The 25,973-nt window shown below is 37.8% G+C and overlaps 1 protein-coding gene across 5 annotated transcripts in view; it reads right to left on the reverse strand.

The window, feature by feature from the left end:
• Ghr (growth hormone receptor) overlaps nt 1–25,973 on the reverse strand; it is a 246,760-nt gene that overhangs the window by 13,323 nt on the left and 207,464 nt on the right. For all 5 annotated transcript variants that reach the window (XM_048814022.1, XM_048814019.1, XM_048814021.1 and 2 more), the window contains 3 exons: nt 13,109–13,238; nt 7,024–7,196; nt 3,146–3,324 (listed from right to left, as the gene is read on the reverse strand). In XM_048814022.1, the coding sequence (XP_048669979.1) occupies nt 3,146–3,324; nt 7,024–7,196; nt 13,109–13,238 (482 nt within the window). The remainder of the gene's footprint in view (nt 1–3,145; nt 3,325–7,023; nt 7,197–13,108; nt 13,239–25,973) is intronic.

Raw genomic sequence — 25,973 nt, forward strand, 5'->3', positions numbered from 1 at the left:
TATTTTTGAAAAGCCAAACAAATTCTACAAACTTTCAGCTAGACTAAGAAAAAAATAAGATTTAGATAAATGAAATCAGAAGTAAGAGACATTATAACTGATACCAAAGAAATACAAAGATCTAAAGAGACTGCTATGAAATTATTTTCCACAAATTGAATACTCTAGAAGAAATGGGTAAATTCCTGGATACATGCAACATACCAAGAGTGAATTATGAAGAAATAGAAAATCTGAACAGAAAACTATGCGAGGGGAGTGAGTCAGTAATATGTTTCCCATCGAAGAAAAGTTAGGACCTTGAGGCTTCATGGGTAAATGCTACTAAACATTTACAGAAGAACCAATACCAACCCTTCTCAAACTCTTCCAAAAATTGAAAATGTATATGCTTATACTTTTAAACCCATTTTATGAGGTCAGGATTACCCTGATACCAAGCTAGACAATGATACTACAGAAAAAGAAAATTATTGGACAGTATCCCTGATGAACATAGATGCAACACCTCCGCAAACAAAATACTATTAAACCCAATTCAATATACATTAAAAGGATCATTCATCATGATTAAAGGACTTATCCCAGCAAGAATGGTTTGGCCTAAAAAATCTATACATGTTTTATACCACATTAGCATAATCAAAGCAATATGATCATTTCAATAGATGTAGAAAAAGCATTTAAAAAATATGCAGCATTTCATCAGAAAATTAAAAATAAAATTAGCACTTCATTTAGCAATTCCATTCTTGAGTTTATAGCCAAAGAAAATGAAGTCAATATGTCAAGTTATGTTTTCACTTTCATGTTAATGGTAGCATTATTCACAATAGTCAAAATAGGATAAAAAGTAAAATAGAGATCAAACTAAGAGTCCATCAATAGATAAACAGGCAAATGAAATGAGGTATATAAGAATGGAATAGTATCAGCCTTAAAAAAAAAAAAAGGAATTCTATCATTTGCTACAACACAAATGAACCTAGAAGACATTAAGTGAAATGCCATGTATGAAAGGACAAATGTCACATGATCTTTTATGTGGAATCAAGAAAGGTGAACTCATAAGTAAGGAGTAGAATGACAGTTACCAGGGTCTGGAGGACTGGAGTTTGGAGACTTGGCGTGATACTGGTGAAATGATATAAAATTTCAGTTAGAAGGAATGTGTTTAAGAGATTAATTGTGCAACACAGAGACTCTATTTAAAAGCTATGTGTTACATTTTGAAAGTTACTAAGAGAGAAGAATTTAAGTGTCTTCAGTTCAAAAAATGATATGAGATAATGCATATATTAATTAGCTCAATTGAGTCATTATACCATGTATACAAATTTCAAAACATAATGTATGTGATAATCTATACAATTTTTATTAAACAAAAATCACCATTCCCTCTAGTATTAGTCATTTGGAAAATACTGATGCACTGAGTTATGTAAATTTTTTAAAATTTCACACATTCTACAATATAACATGAAGACATCACATTGGTAATATCACCATTGATATTACTGGGAAAATCTTCATACACTGGAAAGTTACCAAGCTCATGGCTGCAGATAGAAGTTTTCCCAAATTTTGATTTTCTCGTGAAAGTTCAGATTTTGTCATTGGTACCAATGCTCAGTTGTTGTTTTTTTCTTGAAGTGACAGTTTTTTCCTTCTTTTTTTTTTTTAAGAAATGACTGACAATGCAGATATGAGGAATCATCGACCAGTTGTTCTTCAAGTAAAACTAGTGTTCCAGGCAAACAAGTAGCTCTCTCAGCTGACAACTCAAGTCGCTGGACTGCTTTTGCACTCCACCTCACTAGTGCCTTGGAATGCAGCAGAAGTGTGTCATGTGTCCTTTACGTGTGCCACATAGAATGTTAAAAAGCTATACACTCAAACGTTGGGATTTCAAGCACAATCTTATGTGAAACTGTTTTTCCTCCCCTTTCCGGTGAGCTCATGGTGGGGAGGAACAGAGTGACTTTTGGAAAGTCTGGTACTGGGCCTTGACTCCTGCTCAGGTGCCAGCAGTTTTCCCACCATTGTTTCTGTACCATGAGTCAAATAGTGAAAATGTAGAGGATATCTTAGTATATTGTAAAAATAGAATACCTGTGGACTCCCTGAGAGCATCTGGGGACCCTTAGAGGTCCATAGTTCACATTTTGAGAACTGTTGCTCCAGGTACCTAGCACAGTGCTGTGTGCAGATTATTTATTTTTATATCTTGTTGCTCAATAAATGATTTTAACTTGAATTTGGAAAGTCTTGTTTGAGTTAGCATCCAACCAGGTTTTTCTTTTTTCTTTTTTTGCACCAAGTTATAGATCAGATATCCAAATTAAAATGATTCAGAAAACAGAACCTCAAAGCCCAGTTTTGTAATGGTTTAAACTTCGTAAGCTGCTCAAACCTAACTTTCCTTTACTGATAAAATTGGTTTCTTTTTCCGTGGTTCACTGAATGCACAGGATGAGCTCTGCCAGGCTGCTGGGTACAACCTGAAGTCTGGCCAGAAACTGCTTAACTTGGCCGAACCTGTGGTTTGACTGATTTCGAATTTGTTATATTGGGAGCAGCATGATAATCCTATTTTTCTTCTTGTTGTGTGCCATGTGGGTTCTCATAGACGTGGCAAAGGAAGTAAGGGCTCAGAGGCTAACCTGCTCTCCACTAGCCCACGTAAGAACCTCTTAGCTTGATTCTCCTCTGAGATATGAAATAAAACACCTTTCTGACACCTCTAAGGAACAAATTCCTTCCTCTGCTTCTCTTCTGGAGACACTTAAGAACTGATTTAAATGGGGTCTTGTGTGTAGCTGAAATTAGAATCATGGGAAGTATTTGGCCATAGCCCTCTGTTGACCTTGATCATAATCTTTCTCACGGTTAGTCACATCTCCAAAGACAGCTAAGTGGTTAGAGTTTGCTATTTTGCTGTACTGTTACGCTGAACAACAAGGCAACTAGGAAAATTCCATGATGATATTTTACAGAACAGATCAATCTTTCTCCAGTAAGGAATTATGGGGCACATAGCATGGGTATATGGAGTAGGTCAAAAGGAAGTCTAATTGTAAATGAGAGATGGATTGTTATAACAGCAAGAAGAAAAGTCAAAGTGTAAGAGGGAGTAAAATCTTACCATCTTCCACTGAGTTTCATTTACTTCTTTGTATTGAAGTTCATATTCCAGAACTATCCATCCCTTCTGAACATCTGCATTGGGTGGTGGTTCCCATCTTACTTGGATATCAGCATAAATCCCAGTTAAACTTATGTTCAGTAAAGTCCAGTTGAGGCCAATGGGTGGATCAGGTTGCACTGTGCAATTCAATAGAGAATTAGTACTCAGGAGATACAACTTGATGTTAATGGAGGATTTTCCTCTGAAGAGACCAATTACTTCATATATTTCATACTTTTAATTCTTTCAATATTTCTATTATTATAACCCTCATAAGAGAGTACCATTTTTAAATTTAAGGATAATCTATTTTTTAAAATTTTTATTTGATTTTTAAGAAGAAAAGTTCATTTTAAGTCTAAAATCTGATCTATAAGATTTTATTGAAGATCTGTCACATTTTATTTCTTTTACCTCTGAGAGCATGAGTAGGATTTTGGCAAGGAAATTTATTTTAACTCAAATCTGAAGGAACAGAGAATCAGAAAGACCTCAGTATTTAAACATGGGCTATATTGGTACTGGGGTAGAGGAATCCTTTTTTCTTCCAAACTCTGAATGATCAGAGGATAAGACATTTGTGTTACTCATTTCTTGATTGCTACCAATGCAATTCTTTGGAAAATTTTGCAGAAACTCCTGAGTTCTGCTGTCTTCCCAGCCATGCACTTTCTTTAGACACAAGAAAGGAATTACACTGCTCTCTTGGACTGTTGGTGATCCAGAGTTCTCTGCTTTTTGCTTAACTGACATGTGAACAATCTGAAATAGTGTTGTGCTCCCTTTATCAAATCTACATTCTTAGATAAATCTGTTGCATTCTTATTTTTAGAACCACAAAGACAACAGTTTCCCAAAGGTTGATGAAGAAAATGATAGAGTCCAAAGCTAGGAGCTATATCTAAATTTATATTCTAAATAATCCCAAGTAGATCATTGCTAAGATTATTGAGAGTTTTGAAAATCTGTTGCAGATACTGAGTAAAATTTACATTCTAACATATGTAGAGGGTCACCTACAGGTCATGGGCTATGAGGAGCTCTTATTGGTCACAAATCTGGGGCCCAAAATGGGAAGTTCTTGTACTGATCCAGACTGGAAACAGAATTTATAGCATAAGAACATCTTGTTGACCATGGTGGAACAGACAGCACTTTTTTTTTAATGGAGAAAATCTTTCCCTATTTTTAAACAGTAGTCAGATACACATGACTATTTTGCAAATAAAATCTGAAGATGTTCAAACTACATATGCCCATATAATGTCCTCACCTTTCCAGATTGGTTGAGGAATCCCTATAGCCAAAGCTTCATCCTTTCCATGACCAACATATAAAACTGTTTTTGCTGAACATTTTCTAAAACTTATTACTCATGTTGCATCTTAGAAATTTCCATTTCTACTTTAAATAGAGAATATGGGACAGTGTCCTTTTGGAAAAGGATCCGTATCACTCTCCCAAGTATAGTAATAAACTCCCCCTTACCTCTATAAACACACCTATTCACTATACTTGAGAACTCCTCTGAGATATATAAATATCTTCTAAATCTAAGGACCAGTCCTATGAAATAGTAGAATGCATATGCATAACATCAAAGCGACTGCAGCTTGTTTGATTGACATCTCTCTCAGGATGCACTAAGGTTTCTGGGGATTCTTTGCTTTCTCCGGCACTCTCAGCTCCTCTCTGCTACTGTAACTTTGCTATTGTCTTTTGCCTTGATTTCACAGTCTAACCTCTCCACTTCTAGTCTGTCCTACTCTGATCTACCATCCACACCAAGAAAGGTTATTTCCTCTAAGATTTTAATAACATTTTAGGTTATACTAGATAACCTCAAGATTAAGCGCATGGACTCTGGAACTTTGCTCCCCAGTTTCAAATGCCAGATCTACCTATGAGCTATTTGACCTTAAACTAGTCACTTTGCTCCTCTGAGCCTCAGCTGTATCATCTGTAAAATGGGAATTATAATAATACTTATCTCCTACAATTATTATGGCTGATACATTGTGAGTCTTTTGTGAGTATTAATTATTAATATCTTAAGATCATTTCCCTGCTTAAGTTCTGCAAACATACCTCTTGGAGTAAGATAAAACCCAAATTTCTTTGTAAGGAACACAAGACCACTTAGCTGACTAATAGGCCTGCCCAACTGTTCCTGATTCTTGAATATTCTGTGCTCTTTGCCATTTTTAGAATTTAGTTGTTGTTCAAAGACCCAGTCACTGTGATATGCGGCAACTCTCATGCACACTTTAAGAGATAAATGTGACCATCTCTGTTGCTACCCTTTCTCAAACCTCAGGCCTAATCATTCATGCTTTTGGCCATCATGTTGGTTGCTCTGCGTTCCACACACTTGAAATCCAACATCTTCCACACTGTACTGTAATTATTTGTGAACATACTTGGCTGCCTCACTCAAGTATGTCTTACTCATTTCGTGGCACAACACCCTCATCAGTGGCGACACATGCAGGCACTCATTGGAAGTGAGCATTGGCAGGTAAGTGAGTTGGCAGGGTCAGGAGTGGAATGTGGTCTTAGCTAACCCAGTATTCTTACAACTACCCTCTCTTACTACCCAATTTGCCTTCAACTCAATAACTACACCACTGACATATACTAAATAGTCTCTCCAGACTATGCCACTGGCTTATCTTTTCTGATTGTTCATGATTTTCTCAAACTTTTCAAAGTCAGGTTATGAAATATTACCATTGCATCTATCAAATATTAAGTGTGTGCATCTGAACACATTTCTCCAGTCTCTTACGGTTTGCTGATGCCTGGGAAACCACATATAAGAGCAACATATCTTGGAGAAGAGACCAGGAATTCTTGTAAGTAACAAACAAGATTTTGTGGGTAGGTTTTGAGGTACTAGGTCAGCAACACAATCTTTCTTTGCTTCTTTCCACTTTGCTGTTTGTCCTCCTCTAGTATAAACATGGATATTCCAATTGTGGTTGTTTGATTTGTTTTGTTTCTCCTAATTTCCACAAGATGGGCAAGAGATCATTTGTTTGGATCTTTCTCTTAGTCCATTGAGCTGATTATCCTGAATGTTTGTATTGAGATCTTATAAACATGTCTTTAACTTGATTTGTGACTGTTTTATAAATATAAAATTCCAGAATTATTACTCTTTGTATAAAGAAATATCTAGGTTTTATTATAGCAATGATAGAGGTCAAAGGTCAACATGTTTCCATAGGTTTGAACATAATAATAATAATATTAAATAATTATGACAGGATTTAAGAGTACATTGAATTTGCCTCTCAGAGCGGCATACAAAAATGCTACCCAGATTTAAAGACTTCTGAAATCATCCAGGTGCAAGAGGGCACACATGTAATCCCAGGGACTCAGGAGGCAAGATTGAGGCCATCCTGGACAATTTAGCGAGATTCTGTCTCAAAATTAAAAACAAGCAAACAAAACAACAACAACAACAAACAGGTTGGGAATGAAGCTCAATAGTGGAGAGCTCCTGGGTTCAATCCTCAGTGCTATACATAAGTAAATAAATATTAACAAAATAAAAATAAAATATAATAAAATAAAAAATTCCTAAAAGAAAGACTCCCATTCTTTTCTTTATGAGATTTACTGGCAGGTTTCTTTATGCCAGAGTTGACTTAACTTGCCCTTCCTCTGGTCTCTTATTTATTTATCGATCCCATCTCCTGTGAAATAGACTCCATGTTCCTAAGGAAGAAGGCTTTAATGTCTTTCTACTTGACTCTAATTGGAAACTGTGGACCTCCCACTTATTTGGTCTAAATCTATGTCAAGTAAAACACAAACCTGTGATTTACCTATTTCCTCAACTGAGAAGCACTTCTGATCCACCGTACCACCGTTGTCAGTTAGCTTGATACAGTAGGGTATCCAAATGGAGGTATATGACGAGTTAAAGTGACAGCTGTTTTCTCCAGCAGAGACATAATCGGGACATTCCTTCCATTCTTGGGTCCATTCTTGAGTGCTCCTGAAATGGAGGGTAAAAAGGATGAAGATTTTCCAAAATCATTTCCAGCTTAGGTCAAGGTAAGGGGCTTGACACATTCAATAAACTGGGCACACAAATATTTTATGACACAAATACTTTGTATTTTAGCAACACCATTTCCAGAAGTATCACATCTGTGGACAATAGTATCAGTTTATGAAGACTGTTAGGAGGCCATTTGGTGCTCCTGCCTGTAGTGCCAGTTCCTATTAAGGGATTCCTATGGTAGATACTTCATTATTTCTGTTCTACAGAAGGTCTGGCTTAGGGAGGTTCTAAACATGTTCCTTAAGCAAAACAGTTCAGAGAGTCAATCCTCAAACTGTAGGCATTCCCAGAAAACTGTAAATCTTTGGACTTGATGGAGAAACTGAGCTGACATGCTGATGGTGCGCTTCATAGTGAGTGATATGTTATATCCATACTATGTGATGCAACAATAAATAAGACTTGGTCCCTACTTTCAGGCTAGAAGATGCCTCAGCAATTACCATCTAAATACTTTTTAGCATTCATTTTATTGATATTCAATGAGAATTGGCTACATATGAAACACTATGCTGGACACAATGGGAGATTCATGGATTTCTAAAGAATTATTCATGTCTCAGGAGGAAAAAAGAAACTATTATAAAGGAGTGTGGATAAGTGCTGATAGGTAGTGTTCATTTGGGTCCTTAAGACTTCAGAAAAGAGGGCTGGGGATGTAGCTCAAGTGGTAGCGCGCTCGCCTGGCATGCTTGCGGCCCGGGTTCGATCCTCAGCACCACATACAAACAAAGATGTTGTGTCCGTTGAAAACTAAAAAATAAAATATTAAAATTCTCTCTCTCTCTTTCTCTCTTAAAAAAAAAGACTTCAGAAAACAAAATGATTACTCTAATTGTTCATGGAAGGTGGTATTTCTGCCAACGCTGAAAGATGGGTAAAAGTTTAGTAGATGGCAACAGGAAAAGGAGAGAATAGAAGGGTCAAAGGTGTTACTGGTGAGACGAGGGGAGCGAGAGGAAGTGGAATGGCAGGAAAGATTTTTATTATGTTAGAATTGCTTACTTGGTGGGGTAATTCATTATCCCTTTATTACTCACTACTTATATCAGTTGAGAAGAGGATTTATAAGGAAAGGGGTCATGAAGCCATGCAATCCTTTGTTGAGGAAGAAGGTAGGGATGGCTTTCTGGGGGCAGAGGTGCCTGTGGCTGGCAGGCTAGACTGGAGATTTGGGACCACCCCACTATAGGAAGGTGCTGGGCAGCAGTGGACAACGACAGCACCGTGGGGAAGGTAGGGTCTGGGAAGACAGGATAAGAAGCTGAGAGAAGACACAGGTTTCCTTTGGCACTAGACGGAAGCTTGTATAGTGTCAGAGTCCTTGAGACAACTGCTCATCGGCTGTCAGAATGAACTTGGGATTAAAACAGTAGAGACTTCAGAGTCTGAGACAGTGAACTGTTGCTTAAATTGTGGTTGAGATTCTTAAAAGTTGTATTTCCTTGGATGAGAGGGAGATTTATCCCTCAAGGGAAAAGTGGGTAAAAGCAAAGTAAAGGATGAAGTATGTGTATATTTAGAATAATAGAAAAAGTTCGGAATATTAGAGAAATAGGTGAGTTGTTGAATTATAGTTTGCTGACTTGATCTCAACTTTCAAACTGAGTTCGAGTACATTAAACAATTCTTGATTGTCCAGGGAATGAGGCTTTCTTATGAAAATAGAGGAGATATCAAATACATTCAGCATAGTTGAGAGGATAAGTCAGAAAACTCAAAATATTAAGATGTTCCAAAGATGCAGGTCTGGATTTGGAATAAAAAGCTTGGCACAGTATTTCTGCTTTGGCAATGTTAGCACCTGATGCCCAGAAAGACTATGTGAAAAACCCTGTTTGGGTCATCCCAAATCTAGTAGGTTCTCTGGAAAATTACTCATTGCATGATGGATCAGGAATAAGTTTTTCAAAACACAATGCCCAATCTCCTTCTTCATTGACCAAAATTGAATAAATTCATTTCCTAAAATATTAAATCTAGACACAAAAAATCAAATGGACTCATGAAACAGATCCTCAGTCACCTGACTTCACTGGATTGAATGTCTACATTGACCAGATATAGAATGACCAGAGCCAATTTGTAGAAGTTATTCTCTCCTTCTCTTAGACCTGAAAGTTAATTTCTTTGGTTTGTTTCTAAACTATCTTGTGAAAACAGAAAAAAAACATAGAAGGAGATTATCAGTAAAAATGGGAATAAAGAGCAGAAGAAATATTTTCCATGTAAAGGTAACCAATTAGAGAAGAAACTGTAAAAATAAAACATGTTATGTTGTAAAGGCAACTGTTTTCATTACATACAGCTCATGCTTTCTTTTTTTTTTGGTGGGGAAAGAACTTAAAATTTAAGCCTTGGGGAGGGAAAAATAACAATTCCCTTTCCTCTTCTAATTTCCTTCTCAACCTTGCATGGAAAATGAAATTACTTTAAAAAGGCCAGGATAATTTTTGCAGCAGGCTATTGTGGAGGGTGTGTAGGTGTGTGTGTGTGGGGGGTACACTCTTAAGGACCAAGTGTTCACATGTTCACTTCCACTAAGAACAGAGCATTTCTATGTGAGAAGCTGAGAGCAGAGGAGCTCCACCAGCCTTTCCAGGCCAACCTTGCTATGCCTGTGGTTTACATTCACACTAAGTCCTCTTTAATCTCAGAGGCTGGACCTGGCACCATGTCCACCACAGGGTGGCAGAAACTGTTCATAATTAGCTGCCCCACCATGTGGATGCTGTCTGGTCTGCCAGCTCACCTGGCAAGAAGCAGGGCTGTGAGCAAAGCACATGAGTGCCTGTGGACTGTACCTTCCCCTGTCCTGTTGACAGCCTGATGTGTTAGGTTTCATTATGCTTCAGAGACCAAGGCCAGGACAGTGAACTGAAGGCCTATGTGCCACTTCCTTCCTGGCTCCCTTCTGCCTTCACAGACTCCAGTGTTGGATAAAGTCATGTCACAGATTTATTTGTGTATCAGTGATGGAAGCATATTTCTATAATTTCAGGAGTTACCTGGAAACTAAACTCTAAGAAATAATGACAAGAACCAGAATCTCACTTGTATTATCCTCTTTGTACAAATGGGTAATGAGAGTCTGATACATTTCTGCCCTAATCAATGACGTGTAGTCCCAGTTTCCTAATCCCTTGATTCTATGCTTCTCAAATAAATGGGACTTGTGGTCTTATGCTAGTTTGACCAAGATACTCAAAAATAGTTATATTTTTGTAGAGAAAGCCTCAAATACTGATTTTGTAACTTTGGGGTTGGCATTTACGTAATCTTGAGTTCGCATTCACACAGTTTAAGACTATGATGCTGTTGGGTTGGGGTTGTGGCTCAGTGGTAGAGTGCCTGCCTGGCATGTGTGAGGCACTGGGTTCGATTCTCAGAGTCTCATAAAAATAAATAAAGATCCACCAACAACTAATAAAATATTTAAAAAAGAATATGATTTTGTTTTCTCCTGAAACTCCAAGTTCTTCTAGGGTAAAAAGCTAAGAGATCTTTCTGAAAATATCTCAGATTTTCCTTCTACCTGGTCCCAGAATCCTGGTTAGTGCAAAGCCTGGGTTTGGGCTGGGGATGCTGAGAGACTGGGATGGACAGAGTTATGTGGCCCTGATTGATGATGGTAAAAAACAGATATGTATTTGTGAAGGCTTCATATCTGTGGATTTATCTTTCTTCTCATGTCCAAATTAGGTGAATTTTAAGGTGGTGAAAAAATATTTTCATGAAGTGGGTCCACGTTCAGAGGTTATTCTGCTGTTTCTGTTTAGTTTGATTAATGGTGGCTGCATGAAAAACTTATTCTGTTTTGATGAAGCTGGCTCTCTGAGTTGCTATAGTAAAACATGATGATTAAACCTACTGTCTCTCTTTGTCTGACTTTATAAACAGCATGATCAACTCATATATATTGAAAAATGTTGCCAAACACTTTAGCTTCCTGTCTGAATATATTTATCTACTTTAGTTTTGTTTATTGGCCTGTATCTCTCTTGCAGTATCATCCTTAAGGCAAATAAGTATGTGTTTCTGGTGCCCAACTATCTCATCTTCCTGTGTCCTTCTGGTGCTTCTGAGAGAACTCTCACACCTAGAAAGTTGGTAAGACTGGTCTTGGTTGCTAATTTAGAGTATTTGTTATTTGCATGTTGAACACAGCTCTGCATTAAAAATGGTCTTACATACCAATAATCACAAACGGTAAAGAACCAAAATCATTTTTTATAGCCCAGAAGTGTTGGGATTCTACATCATTATCTTAAATTATTGTTATACCACCATAAGAAAAGGGGCTACCATTTATTGAGTACTTATTATGTGGGAGCAATGTGTTTTTTCACACGTTATATAATAAAATCCTCAGGAGGCAAGTCTGTCATCTCCACTCTACAAGTGAGGAGGCTGAGCAGTGCACAGACTAGATCCTTTGCTGAGCATTACTTGGTAAGAAGTGTGGAGGGCAGGCTGGAATTCAGGGTCTTTGGCCCTGAGGTCATGTCCCCAGCTGCTTACTGCATCTTTCTTTCCAGGTCCTCTGTAAACAGCAACATCTTTGGACTGATGAACAAGAGCTTAATCTGAAGGGTCCTCACTAACCTGGCATCTTGGCTTAGGCCTTCCCTACGGGATTTGAGTGGTAAAGAGGAGATAATGCAGTGTGTAAGCCTAAAATTTAGAAAGGTAGAAAGGGTACAGTATTGTTCTATAGCAAAGTAGGGTGACTATGATTGACAACAATTAATTGGCTATTTAAAGATAGCTAGAAGAGGGTTTAGAATGTTCTCAGAACAAAGAAGTGGTGTATTTCTGAAGTGATGAATTTGCCAATTACCCTGATCTGATTGCTGCATATTGTATGCATGTATCGAAATGTCACACTGTGTGCTGTAAAAATGTACAGTTATCATGTGTCAATTTTTTAAAAAGGAAGTAATGTAAGAGTAAATAGAAAAGGAAGTTATTCCAAGTGAGAAGCTAGAAATAAACTACTTGGGTGGTGACAGTATTTCAAGATCTTTGTTTCCTTCTTTCCCTGTTATTTTATAGGACCATTGGTTAAAATGCAAGAGAAAAGTATTACACTAAAAAGAACTATTTAAGAGGAACATGTCCATTCTCTACATAGAAAACAAGCTAAGTCTATGAAAACATACACTTTGCAAAACACATCTGTGGCTTTCTGGAACAATAAAGTAAGATTCAAAGCCCTGCCCTAGCCTACAAAGCTTAGCAAGTTCTGTGCCCTTCCCTTGTCACTCACCCCATCTTTAGTCTTGTGGCATCTGTGCTGGCCTTTGGCTTTCCTCAATCAGGGCAACACTGCCCCCAGGGCCTTTGCACTTGCAATTTCCTCTTCCTAGGCAGCCCTTTCCCTTGGTATTCACACGGTCTGTCTCATTTTATGGTCTCTGCTCTCACACACCACATTAGAGAGGTATCCTATGACCTCCCTGTTTCAAATGTCACTCAAGGACCCTATGCACACACTCACATGCTGACATTCTTCATCCTCTTTCTGGCCTTACTCTTCTTGATAACTTGTGTTATAAGCTGTTATTTTATTTAATTTTTTATTGTCTGTTTTCCCCTACTGATAAGAATCTCCAGGAGAACAAGAATTTAATCTTTTTGTAATCACTGTTATACCTCCAGTACCTAAAATAATACCTAGTACATAGTAAGGGCTTACTTAATATTTTTTAAATAAATGAATGAACAAATATATCTTGGTCATCAAAATAAATTACTGCCATTCCTACACTTCATGTGACGCAGTACACACTCTAACTGGCAAATCTATAGAGAGAAAGATCAGAATGGCATGGAGGCTGCACCTTCTAATATAGAACAGCTGTATGGATCCTGGGGTCTTTAAGCCATGATGACCCCCATCTGTCCAGTAGCATGAAAATGTCTCTAGTTCAGGTGAACGGCACTTGGTGAATTTAGGCTTCCCAGAAGAATCTGTAGAATAAAAAGAAAAGGCAGGCATGAAATCAGGAGAATCATGTGTGATCCCAATGACACACATACTAAAAGTGTATAAAAGAAAAAACTACTGGGATAAAGCCAGCCTATTCTGTATCTAGGAGGTGATACCAGCATCTTCCAGAAAATCTATTTTCCTGGGTCATCATCTCAGAACACATTGTTTGCCAATGTCAGCCCTAGATTCTAGGAACATATAGTTTTTCTTTCATTTCAGGTATTATTCCTGGAGACCTGTGTGAGAAACCAGAGGTAGAGATAAGGATTTGGGTACAGGTGGTTCATTTGAAAGGCACCTACAGTAAGAGAGCAGAGAAAGCAGAAACAGAAGGAAGAGCTAATAAAGGGTGTTATCAGTGACTGACCTCATCATTGCAGTGGCCATTTGGGTCCAACCCAGTAAGGCCTCTAGAAATGTACCTTACCATTGTCCTGCGTAATGATGGGAAGGGTAGACATTTGTCTACCACCCCACAGCACCCACTGGTTGAGGGTTTCCCTGGAGATGTTAACTTCCATGTGTTCCTAGGGTGTCCCTATATATGGGATGAGGATCCTTGCCTAAACAGGCACTTGAATGTGCCCACCAACATGCATGGTGACAACTGTCCACCATAGATGGTTGGACTGACATTAAGTGGACCCAGGAGATACAGAGTGGCAATCACAGTATACACTGCAATGATACTTTACTTTATACTGATTTTGGATTAAAAAGTCATTTATATAGTTGCATTCTTCCAACAGATTCAACCAGTAAACCCATTAAAGAGATGCCAACTCTAAATAATTTGTGCAAATATATGTGGCAGTTCTAATTTGGTAAGTAGAGAGTCCCTCCTGTGTGTTAGGATATAGTAGTAGCCCAAACCCCTCTGCACCTATGAAAGCTTCAACTATAGGTGTGGAGTGGGCAGCCTGAAGCAAACCCACTTTTGCATATCAATCCTCAGGGCTCTGATCCCATGGCAATTTTAGAGATGATCGAATTTCTTTTTCTTTTTCTTTTCTTCTTTTTTTCTCCTTACATGATTAGTATTCAATTTTATTATAAGCTTAATGTATTTGTTCTGTGGTCTAAAATGTTCATTTTGGGGCATTAGGGAGGCTCTCAGTCCTGAGGTTAAAAGATAATAAAAAAGACAATAAAAATAAATAATATGTAAACAAATAAACAAATGTTGATTTGAAATAGCAGACACACACCTGGTGTTCTGACCCCAAATATGCCACTTTTTCCCTTTGGCATCAAAGTCATGAGAAATGGGAAATGATAAACTTTCTAAATAAATCCATAGTTCAGCCATTCTTTCAACTAATACCTAGCAGACATCAAATTTGTGACAGGTCTGGTTCTAGAGATAACACAGTGAACAAAACTAATAGTCTTGGTCCTCATGGAGTTTACATTTTAGGGGTCTAGGGAGGTGGACATTCTATGCAGAAAAACAAACAAACAACAACAACAAAACACAAACATAACAAAAAGGGATTAATAGGGCTGGAAAATGGAGACTTCATCACTCTTCCTTTAATACTCATGCTGATATAGTGAAGAAGCTCAGACTTAGGAAATGTGACTTTGTTTAAGTATGCCTCTTGCTCTGAATAGCAAGGGGATGTTTGGGAAATCCCAAGTTGCAGACATGTACTTACTCCTGGGAGCAATGTTGGGGCCACAAGAATTTTTTTTTTTTGGAATAAAAGTCCATGGTCATAAATAATATTATAAAAATATTCAGTTTCCTGTATGAACTGGAAAACTTAGAAGAGTTTGGGGGTATGGATGAGATCTGCTCTGGTATGAAGGGCAGACTGTTAGTTCTCTCTCTGTGTTCACTAGTTCTCTAGAGTTCTCTAACCCCTCTAAAAGCAAGGAAATGTAGGCACCTGTATGATCCATTACAGAAGTATACAGCAGTGAGAAAGGGGTGTGTTTTGTGAGGTAAGCACCTATCATATAGTAAAGTCTTGGAAATTTTCCTTGTTTCTCTTAGCTGAAGTACTGAACACTCTATTTTGAGTCCTTCTAGAAAATTAATAATTATCAAAATTTACTTAAAACATAATCATTTTAATACCTGTGGGTTTGAAAAGAACACTTCATATTCTGGTTGTTCATTTGCAAATAAAATAAGAAGAGGAAATGCACTAAGTTAGAAATTGAAAGATTTGTGACAGTAGGACTGGGTTCTTCCCTTCACCAGCAGATACCCTCTGGAGTCCAGCCTCTGGCACAGGACCACCCCTTCTGACCAGCAGACTACTGCTGCAGGTCAGACCAGGCCATATCCACCCACACCGACCTGCACCGGACCCGGGTCCAGGGTAGGTATGAGTTCACCACCCTCACCCCACCTGGGAGCCTAAGCTTAGCTCACTTCCATCTTGGGACACTGAAGTCATCTCCATAGCCTTCCCCTATGAGAAAGCAAAACTGTTTGTTCCTATGGGACAGCAATAGCCACTATCTTTTTCACAACAGACAGGGCCTAGAAGCAGCTGCATCTCAGAGCAGGCATCCCAAAGAGAGTGTGAGGACCACCCTTTCAGCCACATCTCTGTAAGACATTGCTTCCTTCTTGGGGCACCTTAACAATTATCTCAAGTTACCTTGGCTATTGCTGCCACCACCTTTAGTTTCAATAGCATACATTGAGGGACACCAGCAAGGTCTGGAAGCCCAACATCAAGGTGAGGTACAGACAATCTGCATGGGTACTACAAGAATATGAGTAGAAACTGTAATATCTCAGATCCATGCTGCAAGAAAGGAATACTCACAGGCAACATGAAAAAACAAGGGAGGAAAGTGCCCCAAACAAACCAGGACACTATAATAACAGAACCCATGGACAGCGAAGTGGATGAAATGTCAGAGAAGGAGTCCAGAAGGTTCATAATTAAAATGATATGTAAATTAAAGAATGACCTAAATGAGTGAATACAGGCAAAAATTGGTCACTCCAACAAAGAGAGAAGAGAGCAAATATAGTTAGCAAAAAATTACTTCAAAAAAAAGTTAGAAATCCTTGAAATGAAGGATACAATAAATCAAATAAAAAACTCAATAGAAAGCATTAACCAACAAGCTGGATCACTTGGAAGAAAGAACGTCAGATAACGAAGACAAAGCATAAAATAAAATTAATCACACAATGAAGAAAGTTAGAAACCATGAACAGAACATCCAAGAATTATGTGACAGCATCAAATGACCAAATCTAAGAGTCATTGGGATATAGGAAGGCACAGAGTTTCAGACCAAAGGAATGCACAATCTCTTCAATGAGATAATATCAGAAAATTTCCCAAGCATGAAGAACAATGGAAAACCAAATACAAGAGGCTTACAGGACACCAAATGTATAAAATTACAACAGATCTACACCACGGCACATTATAATGAAAATGCTCAGGATACAGAATAAGAATAGAATCTTAAAAGCCACAAGAGAGAGGAATCAGATCATATATAGGGGGAGACCAATTCATATCTCAGATTTTTCAACCCAGAACCTCAAAGCCAGGAGATCATGGAACAACATATACCAAGCTCCGAAAGAAAATGGATGCCAACCAAGAATCTTATATCCAGCAAAATTTAGCTTTAGATTTGATGATGAAATAAAAACCTTCCATGATAAACAAAAGTTAAAAGAATTTACAACTAGAAAGCCTGCACTATAGAACATCATCACCAAGCCTCCATTACAGAACATCCCCCTCCAAGAAGAGGAAATGAAAAACAATGATTAAAATCAGCAGAGGGGGGAATCACACTAAAGGAAAATCTAATCAGAGGAGAAACCAAGTCATGTTAAATACCAAAAATAAACAAAAATGTCTTGGAATACAAATGATGTCTCAATAATAACCCTGAATGTTAATGGTCTAAACTCACCAATCAAAAGAGAGAGAGATTAGCACCATTGGATTAAAAAAAATCAACAATATACTGCCTCCAAGAAACTCATCTCATAGAGAAAGACATTCACAGACTGAAGGTGAAGGGTTGGGAAAAATCATACCAATCACATGGACTGTGGAAGCAAGCAGGGGTTTCCATCCTCATATCAAATAAAGTAGACTTCAAGATAAAGTAAATCAAAAGGGATAAAGAAGGACACTACATACTGCTCAAGGGAACCATACACCAACAAGACTTAACAATTATAAATATATATTCCCCAAACAATGGAGCATCTAACTTCATCAAACAAACTCTTCTCAAGTTCAAGTGTCAAATAGACCACAACACAATAATTTTGGGTGACTTTAACATGCCTCTTTCACCACTGGATAGATCTTACAAACAAAAGCTGAACAAAGAAACTATAGAAATCAATAATACAATCAATAACTTAGTCTTAATTGACACATATAGAATATTTCATCCTTCAACAAGTGAATATACTTTCTTCTCAGCAGCACATGGATCCTTCTCTAAAATAGACCAAATACTATGCCACAAAGCAACTCTTAGCAAATATTTAAAAGTAGAGATACTACCCTGAATTCTATCAGATCATAATGGAATGAAATCAGAAGTCAATGATAAAATAAGAAATAAAAGCTTCTCCAACACCTGGAGACCAAATAATATGCTACTAATTAGGGATACACTTAGGAAAATGAACAATGGGCTGCAGAAGACATCAAGGAGGAGATTAAAATATTTTAGAGGTGAATGAACAGAGATACAACATATCAAAATCTCTGGGACACTATGAAAGCAGTTCTCAAAGAGAAGTTCATTGCATGGAGTTCATTCCTTAAAAGAAGAAAAAGTCAACAAATAAATTGTAGCGCCCCCTTGCCCGCAAGGAAGACGCAACACTCAGGAATCTTCTTTCAGCAGTTTATTCAGGCCCCTGACAGTTCTTCTCCTCAGTTCTCTTCTTCAGTTCTCTCCCTCCGGATGCCCCTCCCAGCCTTAATAAAGCATCTCAAGCCCCAATGCAAAGCAGCCACGTGGAGCTTTCTCATAGAGTGATGAAAAGTCATGTGCCAACTCTCCCAAACAAGGAGTTGTTTGTCACAGACCACAGCGGAGCCAGCGCCATCATGTAATGGCGACCATAATTTACATAAACGGCAGAAACGGCTCACCACAATAAATGACTTAACATTACATCTATATCAAAAGCAGTAGAAGACAGGAAGTAATTAAAATAAGAGCCGAAATCAATGAAATTGAAACTAAAGTCATAATTGAAGAAATTGACAGAAGAAAAAGTTGGTTCTTTGAAAAAAATAAATAAAATTGACAAACCCTTAACCATGCAAACTAAGAGAAGGAGAGAGAAAACTTAAATTACTAACATACGTGATGTAAAAGGAAATATCATGACAGACACTATAGAAATACAGAAGATAATTAGAAATTATTTTGAAAACTTGTACTCCAATAAAATAGAAAATATTGAAGACATTGACAAATTTCTAGACTCATATGATTCCCCCAAATTGAATCAGGATGATGTACACAATTTAAACAGATCAGTTTCAAGTGATGAAATAGAAGATGCCATCAGAGATCTGACCACTAAGAAAAGCCCAGGACAGAATGGTACACAGCCATGTTCTACAAGATCTTTAAAGAAGAACTAATACCAACACTCTTCAATTTATTTTAGGAAATAAAAAGAGAGGCAGCACTTCCAAACTCATTCTATGAGGCAAATATCACCCTGATTCCAAAACCAGGTAAAGATAAATAAAAAAAATAAAACTTCAGACAATATATCTAATGAACATAGATTAAAACATTCTCAATAAATATCTGGCAAATCAAATACAAAAAACACATCGAAAAGATAGTGTACCACAATCAAGTGGGGTTCATCCCGGGGATGCAAGAATAAATTAAATGTAATTCATCACATCAATAGATTTAAAGATAAGAATCATATGATCATCTCAATAGACACAGAAAAAGCATTTGACAAAATACAGCACCTCTTCGTGTTCAAAACACTAGAAAAACTAGGGATATCAGGAATATACTCAACATCATAAAGGCTATCTATGTTAAGCCCCAGGCCAACATCATTCTAAATAGAGAAAAATTGAAGGTATTCCCTCTAAAAACTGGAACAAGATAGGGATGCCCTCTTTCTCCACTTCTATTTAACATAATTCTTGACACACTGGCCAGAGCAATTACAGATGAAAGAAATTAAAGGGATACACATAGGAAAAGAAGAACTCAAATTGGCACTATTTGCTGATGATATGATTCTATACCTAGAAGACCCTAAAAGACCCACCAGAAAACTTCTAGAACTAGTAAATGAATTCAGCAATGTAGCAGGATATAAAATTAACACCCACAAGTCAAAGGCATTTCTGTATATCAGTGAGGGAAAGGGGAAACAGGGAAAACTACCCCATTTACAACAGCCTCAAAAAAAAAAAAAGAAAGAAAAAGAAAAACACTTGGGAATCAACTTAACAAAAGAGGTGAAAGATCTATATAATCAAAATTACAGAACCCTAAATAAAGAAATCAAAGAAGACCTTAGAAGATGGAAAGATCTACCTTGCTCTAAGATAGGCAGAATTAATATTGTCAAAATGACCATACTACCAAAAGCACTATACAGATTTAATGCAATTCCAATCAAAATCCCAATGACATTTCTCATAGAAATAGAAAAAGCAGTCACAAAATTCATCTTGAAAAATAAGAGACCCAGAATAGCTAAAACAATCCTTAGCAGGAAGACCGAAGCAGGTGGCATTACTACACCAGACCTTAAACTATACTACAGAGCAATATTAACAAAAACAGCATGGTATTGGCACCAATACATACTGATAGACCAATGATACAGAATAGAGGACACAGAGACTAACCCACAAAATTACAATTATAATAGTCAAAGGTGCCAAAAACATGCATTGGAGAAAGATAGCCTCTTCAACAAAATGTGCTGGGAAAACTGGAAATCCATATGCAACAAAATGAAATTAAACCCCTATTTCTCACCATGCACAAAACTCAACTCAAAATGGATCAAGGACCTAGGAACAAATCCAGAGACCCTGCATCTAATAGATGAAATGGTAGGCTCTAGTCTCTATCATGTGGGATTAGGCCCCAACTTCCTTAATAAGACTGCTTTAGTGCAAGAATTAAAATCAAGAATCTATAAATGGGATGGATTCAAACAAAAAAGCTTGTTCTCAGCAAAAGAAACAATTTGTGAGGTGAATAGAGAGCCTACATCTTGGGAGCAAATTTTTACCCCTCACACATCAGATAGAGCATTAATCTCTAGGGTATATAAAGAACTCAAAAAGCTAAGCACCAAAAAAAAAAAAAACAAATAACCCAATCAACAAATAGGCCAAGGACATGAACAGATGCTTCTCAGAAGATGATATATAACTAATCAACAAAGATATGAAAAATGTTCATCATCACTAGCAATTAGAGAAATGCAAATCAAAACTAAGATTTCATCTCACTTCAGTCAGAATGGCAGCTATTATGAAGACAAACAACAATAAGTGTTGGTGAGAATGTGGGGAAAAAGGTAAACTCATACACTGCTGGCAGGTCTGCAACTTGGTGCAGTCAGTATGGAAAGCAATATGGAGATTTCTTGGAAAATTGGAAATGGAACCACCATTTGACCCAGCTATCCTTCTCCTCAGTCTATACCCAAAGGACTTAACATCAACATACTACAGGGACACAGCCATATCAATGTTTATAGCAGCACAAGTCACAATAGCCAAACTGTGGAACTGACATAGATGAATGAATAAAAAAATGTGGCATTTATACACAATGGAATATTAATCAGCAATACAAGAGAATAAAATCATGGCATTTGCAGGTAAATGGTGGAGTTGGAGACGATGATGCCAAGTGAAGTTAGCCAATCCCCCCAAAACCAAATGCCAAATGTGTTCTCTGATATAAGGAGGCTGATTCACAGTGGTGTAGGGAGGGGGAGCATGGGAGGAATAGAGGAACTCTAGATAGGGTAGCAGGGTGGGAGGGGAAGGGAGGGGGCATGGGGTAATTAATGATGGTGGAATGTGATGGACATTATTATCCAAAGTACAGGTATGAAGACACAAATTGGTGTGAATATACTTTGTATACAACCAGAGACATGAAAAATCGTGCTCTATATGTGTAATATGAATTGTAATGCATTCAGTTGTCATATATAAATAAAAAAATAATAAAATAAAGAATTTGAGAGATTTGCATTCTAATCATTGCCCTGACACTATTTAACCTTGACTTTTTCAAGCTGTTTGGGCCTCTGTTGCCTCAACAAACAGCCTGGAAGAGACGAGATCCAAGGTACCTTGCCACTTCACTTTTACAATTGAGTAACATGTACAACCATTAATAATAATGCACAGAACTGAAACACAATTTTGATCTGAGATAAACCACTACAGAACAATGAATGCAGACACCATCCAGGTTCCTATATTTCCTGTATAAGATGCCTGTCATACAATGGCAAAAATAACAAACCAACCTGAATCTTGGAACAGACAGAAAAGGAAAACTTTGCCAGCTTGTTGGGGGGTAGGAGGGCGAGACTTAAAGAGAAAGGAAAAAAAAATAACTGATTTGAAACACATGTGGCTTATTTAAACTTAATATTCTATGTCCTTTATATTTTACTTATTCTGTTTCTTTTTAACTCCAGATGTATAGAAACCCTATATCATCTTCTCATTCTAAATAAGAAATAGGAAATTCATGGTTAGGGTGCAAATGGGATAAAGTGTGGGTCTACACATGGATACTGATAAAAATATAGTGCAGCAAAACTAGTTTTTCCTCTTTTTTGTCTATCTTTCCCTTTCCTCCCTACTTCCCTTCTAACTTCTTCCTTTCTCTTTCCTTGAATGCTTCCATTTCCTCCTTTCTTTCTTTCATGGCTTGGTATTTGGTGTTAAGTGCTGTGGCAGACAAGCCCTAAAATGGTCCCTGATGATTACTGCCTCCTGTTATTCACAGCCTTAAATATTTCCTCCCCTTGAATAACTTGCTTTTAATCAACAGATAATGGCAGTCCTGAAGGGTTTTATCCCATGATGAGGTGACAAAAAGATTGCGTCTTCTGTCTTACCAACAGACTCAGCCTTTCATTGATTTTGATGAGACCAGCTTCTGTGTGGGTGCAAAACACATGACAAAGGACTAGGAGTAGCCAGCAAGAAGCCCCGGCCCAGTCCAAACACCTTTGAGGGACTGAGAATTGCTGCTAACCAAGCAAGTGAGCACGGGAACCAGTTCTTCCCCAGTCCAACCTGTAGAAAAGACGGTAGCCCTGGACACCACTGGTTACAGCTTTGTGAGACAGCCTGTCGCAGAGCCTCCGGCGCATGGGCTGATTTGGAGGAAAGGTAGGGAATATTATTAGCTGTAGTAAATATTTGAACTTGAAAGCAGTGTTCAAGAGTAACAAGAGCCACTTCTCTCAGCAAATGGAAAGTATCACAGTGAGGTGGTCGAATGGGTGTCTTCTCTTGTGGAGGCCAGAAGAGTTATGGCATGGTTGGCTGCTTAGCTCCTCCTCGGTAACCTCCTGCTCCACATGGCACCATGTGGCTGAAGATATTCGACGTCCCTCAAGTCCAGCTCTTTGGCTCCATCCTGAGGTTTTCCAAGTCTGACTTGTGCTGGCATAATCTTAAAATGAGTACCTTTCTCACTATACCTGAAAGCTCTGATATAAGGAGGCTGATTCATAGTGGTGTAGGGAGGGGGAATCCTGTATTTTCATTTCATTATTAAGACACGAAATGGTTATGATAGACTCTCAGGTCCTTTCCGTTGAGCCACAAACAATAATTTCTGAACTAGTAATACTTCCTTCACTCTTGTGGATCTTTTAAACAAACCAAAAGACTGCAGTTCATCCTCTTATAGCTTCCCTGAAAGGGTTTTATTTGATAAGAGAGCCAACTTTTCTCCCTAAATAAAATGTTGCTAAGAGAAATGAATGTTCCAACTAAAGTGGGCCCACGCTCTGAAGAAATGTTAATATTAATATTTCTCAACACCCAAAGATCTTGACAAGATTTGAGATTCATTTTAATTCCCTCTTCGGAATCTTCATTTTGAAAATGAAGATTTTGATTTGTGATTATATCTTTATTTTGATTATTATTACTTGCTATATCATATTACTTATTTCATCAAGTTTAACACTTTACATGTATTACTTCATTTAGTACTGACCGTAGATGACTGAACCTTAGCCCTAGTAAAAATATTCCTGTAGGTAGCAAAGACAGCACTAGCAAAATACCATTTTTGTTTGTTTGTTTTTGTTAGGAAATTTTTCTTGCTTCTTGAAAAATTCCCCAAAGGGAAAAGTGACAAATTCAGATGTTCTCATAATTCAACACTCAGAAACCAGTAACCTGGCAAGCTCTAAGGGCAGCAATACCCAACTCTGACTATACACTGAAATCAACTGGGATTTTTTTAAAAAATGCAGATGTCTTGGCCTACTCCCAAAGACTTCACTGAACTTGCAGCTTGGTACCGCAATTTTTGCAAGTTCCCCAGGTTCTTGCAATGTGTGGCTCAGGCTGAGAACCACTACTGTCGAGAAATACACTATGTATCAGACCAAACATGTGGTTTTCACAATTTTAGATTCCATGATCAGTTCTAGCAGAACTAGGTATAAACATGTGGTAGCAACTCCTGGGGGCATTGTTCAGGACTTTGTGGGGAGGATATTAATATGATTAACTTAGAAGAGGACAATAACACTTCATGATGAATACTTGGAGAGCTAAGAGATATTTATAAAATATGTGCCAAATAGCTTATCTGAAAGATAATCTTTTCTAAACACCTCATGGACGATATACACTAGCAATTAATATTAATGAAGAAGTTGCACTGTCATTCCTATTGAATTTGTTTAAAAAGCTTACGGGGAGTTTTAATAAATTCAAGTTTTTTTAAAGTTGATAAAATTTGATACAATGTCCAAATATACAATAAAAGGGTGACAGTGTCACAGGGAGCTGGGGGTGGGCACTGCTTGTTGCAGCATGTCACCTTGACACAGCCGTGACTGATGTTGTGGTCAGATTGGCAGGGCTCTTTTCTGACCAGCAGTTCTTTCTTTGGAGGAAGATGCTCTCCCAGACAAGTCTGCCAAGGGAGAACATCAGACAGCTGTTATATACTGTTATATACTGTTATATACTGTGTTTTTATCCTCTGCTCTCTCACCAGAGATGACTTCTACCCTCAACTCACAACAATGCAGGATCAAACTCCAAATGAAGTCAGATACAAGTCCCAAAGTCTGCCTGGGTCTTGGGGCTAGGGGAGGAGGAAAAAGAGAAGCAAGTGGGAGGGGAAGATGGGAGGGAAAGACATTTTCGGAGGAAAGGACAAGCTCTCTTCAGAGAGCTCCAGGTTGTGGAGGGGATGGCAGGCACCCAGCAGCATCTGTCCTAAATGCAGAACCTCCAAGGCACTACGTCTTGTGGACCATCTGCTGTCAACAGTCCCAGATACTTATTACTCCTGAACACAGGGTGGGGATTTGGATGAAGGCTGGGTGCTTGGAGGGAAAACCTTGCCTTCTGACCCAAGTGGAAGTAAATACAAACAGTTGACCATTTTGAGTTGTATTGTCAATAGACAAAAAAAATAAGGAAAGGAGGAAAACAACACATAACAACAACAGCTCTTAATATAATTAGGAAAATCCACTGTATTAACTTATACCAAGACATTAAAGAAAATAATTTTATGTAGTATAAAAATGATCTTCAAATATGATTTTCATTCTAAATGATGAAAGAAATTATAAGTCCAAACCAGAGTATGTGGCTAAATATGCATGAAAAACGAGAAGGGAAATATCATAATGAATGAAAAAACGTATCAGTGATTTTTGGCCTAGTACAGTGGGTTTGGGTTCTGCTAAGAATTCTGCATATGTGGTCAATCAAGGGTCGTTTTTAGAAGAGAAGAACAGTCACAGCATGTTCAGGTTCCTTACTCTGGGGAAAGAATGGTTACTGCTGAACATAAGCCAAAGTAAGGAAATACTTATTGTCAACTAAAATAGCTTTCGTATGTTCTAAGGATTGTATAAACATGTTGGTCCAGGCCAAGTATGGTGAAATTGTAGTGTTTCTTCCACAAGTAAATAAATAAGAGATGGTGATTCTAGCAGAACTAGTTTACTTCCCACACTACGCTGCATACGCTCTGGGTAAAATTCTTGGGTGATTGGTTAATGTAAAAGTATCAATGACTCAAGAGCATCTTTGTTCTTAATGCAGCCTTACATTTGGGTAAGACAGTAGTATTGTGGAACAGAATGTGCACAATCCTCAAAGGTTTGATGAGAGATCACATGAAAATATGATGATGTTATGATGGAGAGAAGTTACTGTATTCAACATCATTGCTTTTCCAAGTTCTCTGCTCAGGCAGGAGCAGAATGGAAGAGGGGATGACAATATAATAGCAATTAAGACTCCTTGGAGGCTACCATATGCCTGTCACTGTTCTTCACATTACATATATTTCTTCAATTTCACAACTACAGAAAAAGTAGGCACTGTTATTTTCACCATTATGCATATAAGGAAACTGAACCACAGAGAAGTAAAATAACTATCCCCCAAATCACTTGGTGTCTAAGTGGAACAGTCCTGATGCCAAACAAGTAGTTGTGCTTC

Source organism: Marmota marmota, unplaced genomic scaffold (assembly GCF_001458135.2).
Source record: "Marmota marmota marmota unplaced genomic scaffold, marMar, whole genome shotgun sequence".
Lineage (NCBI taxonomy): Eukaryota > Metazoa > Chordata > Mammalia > Rodentia > Sciuridae > Marmota > Marmota marmota.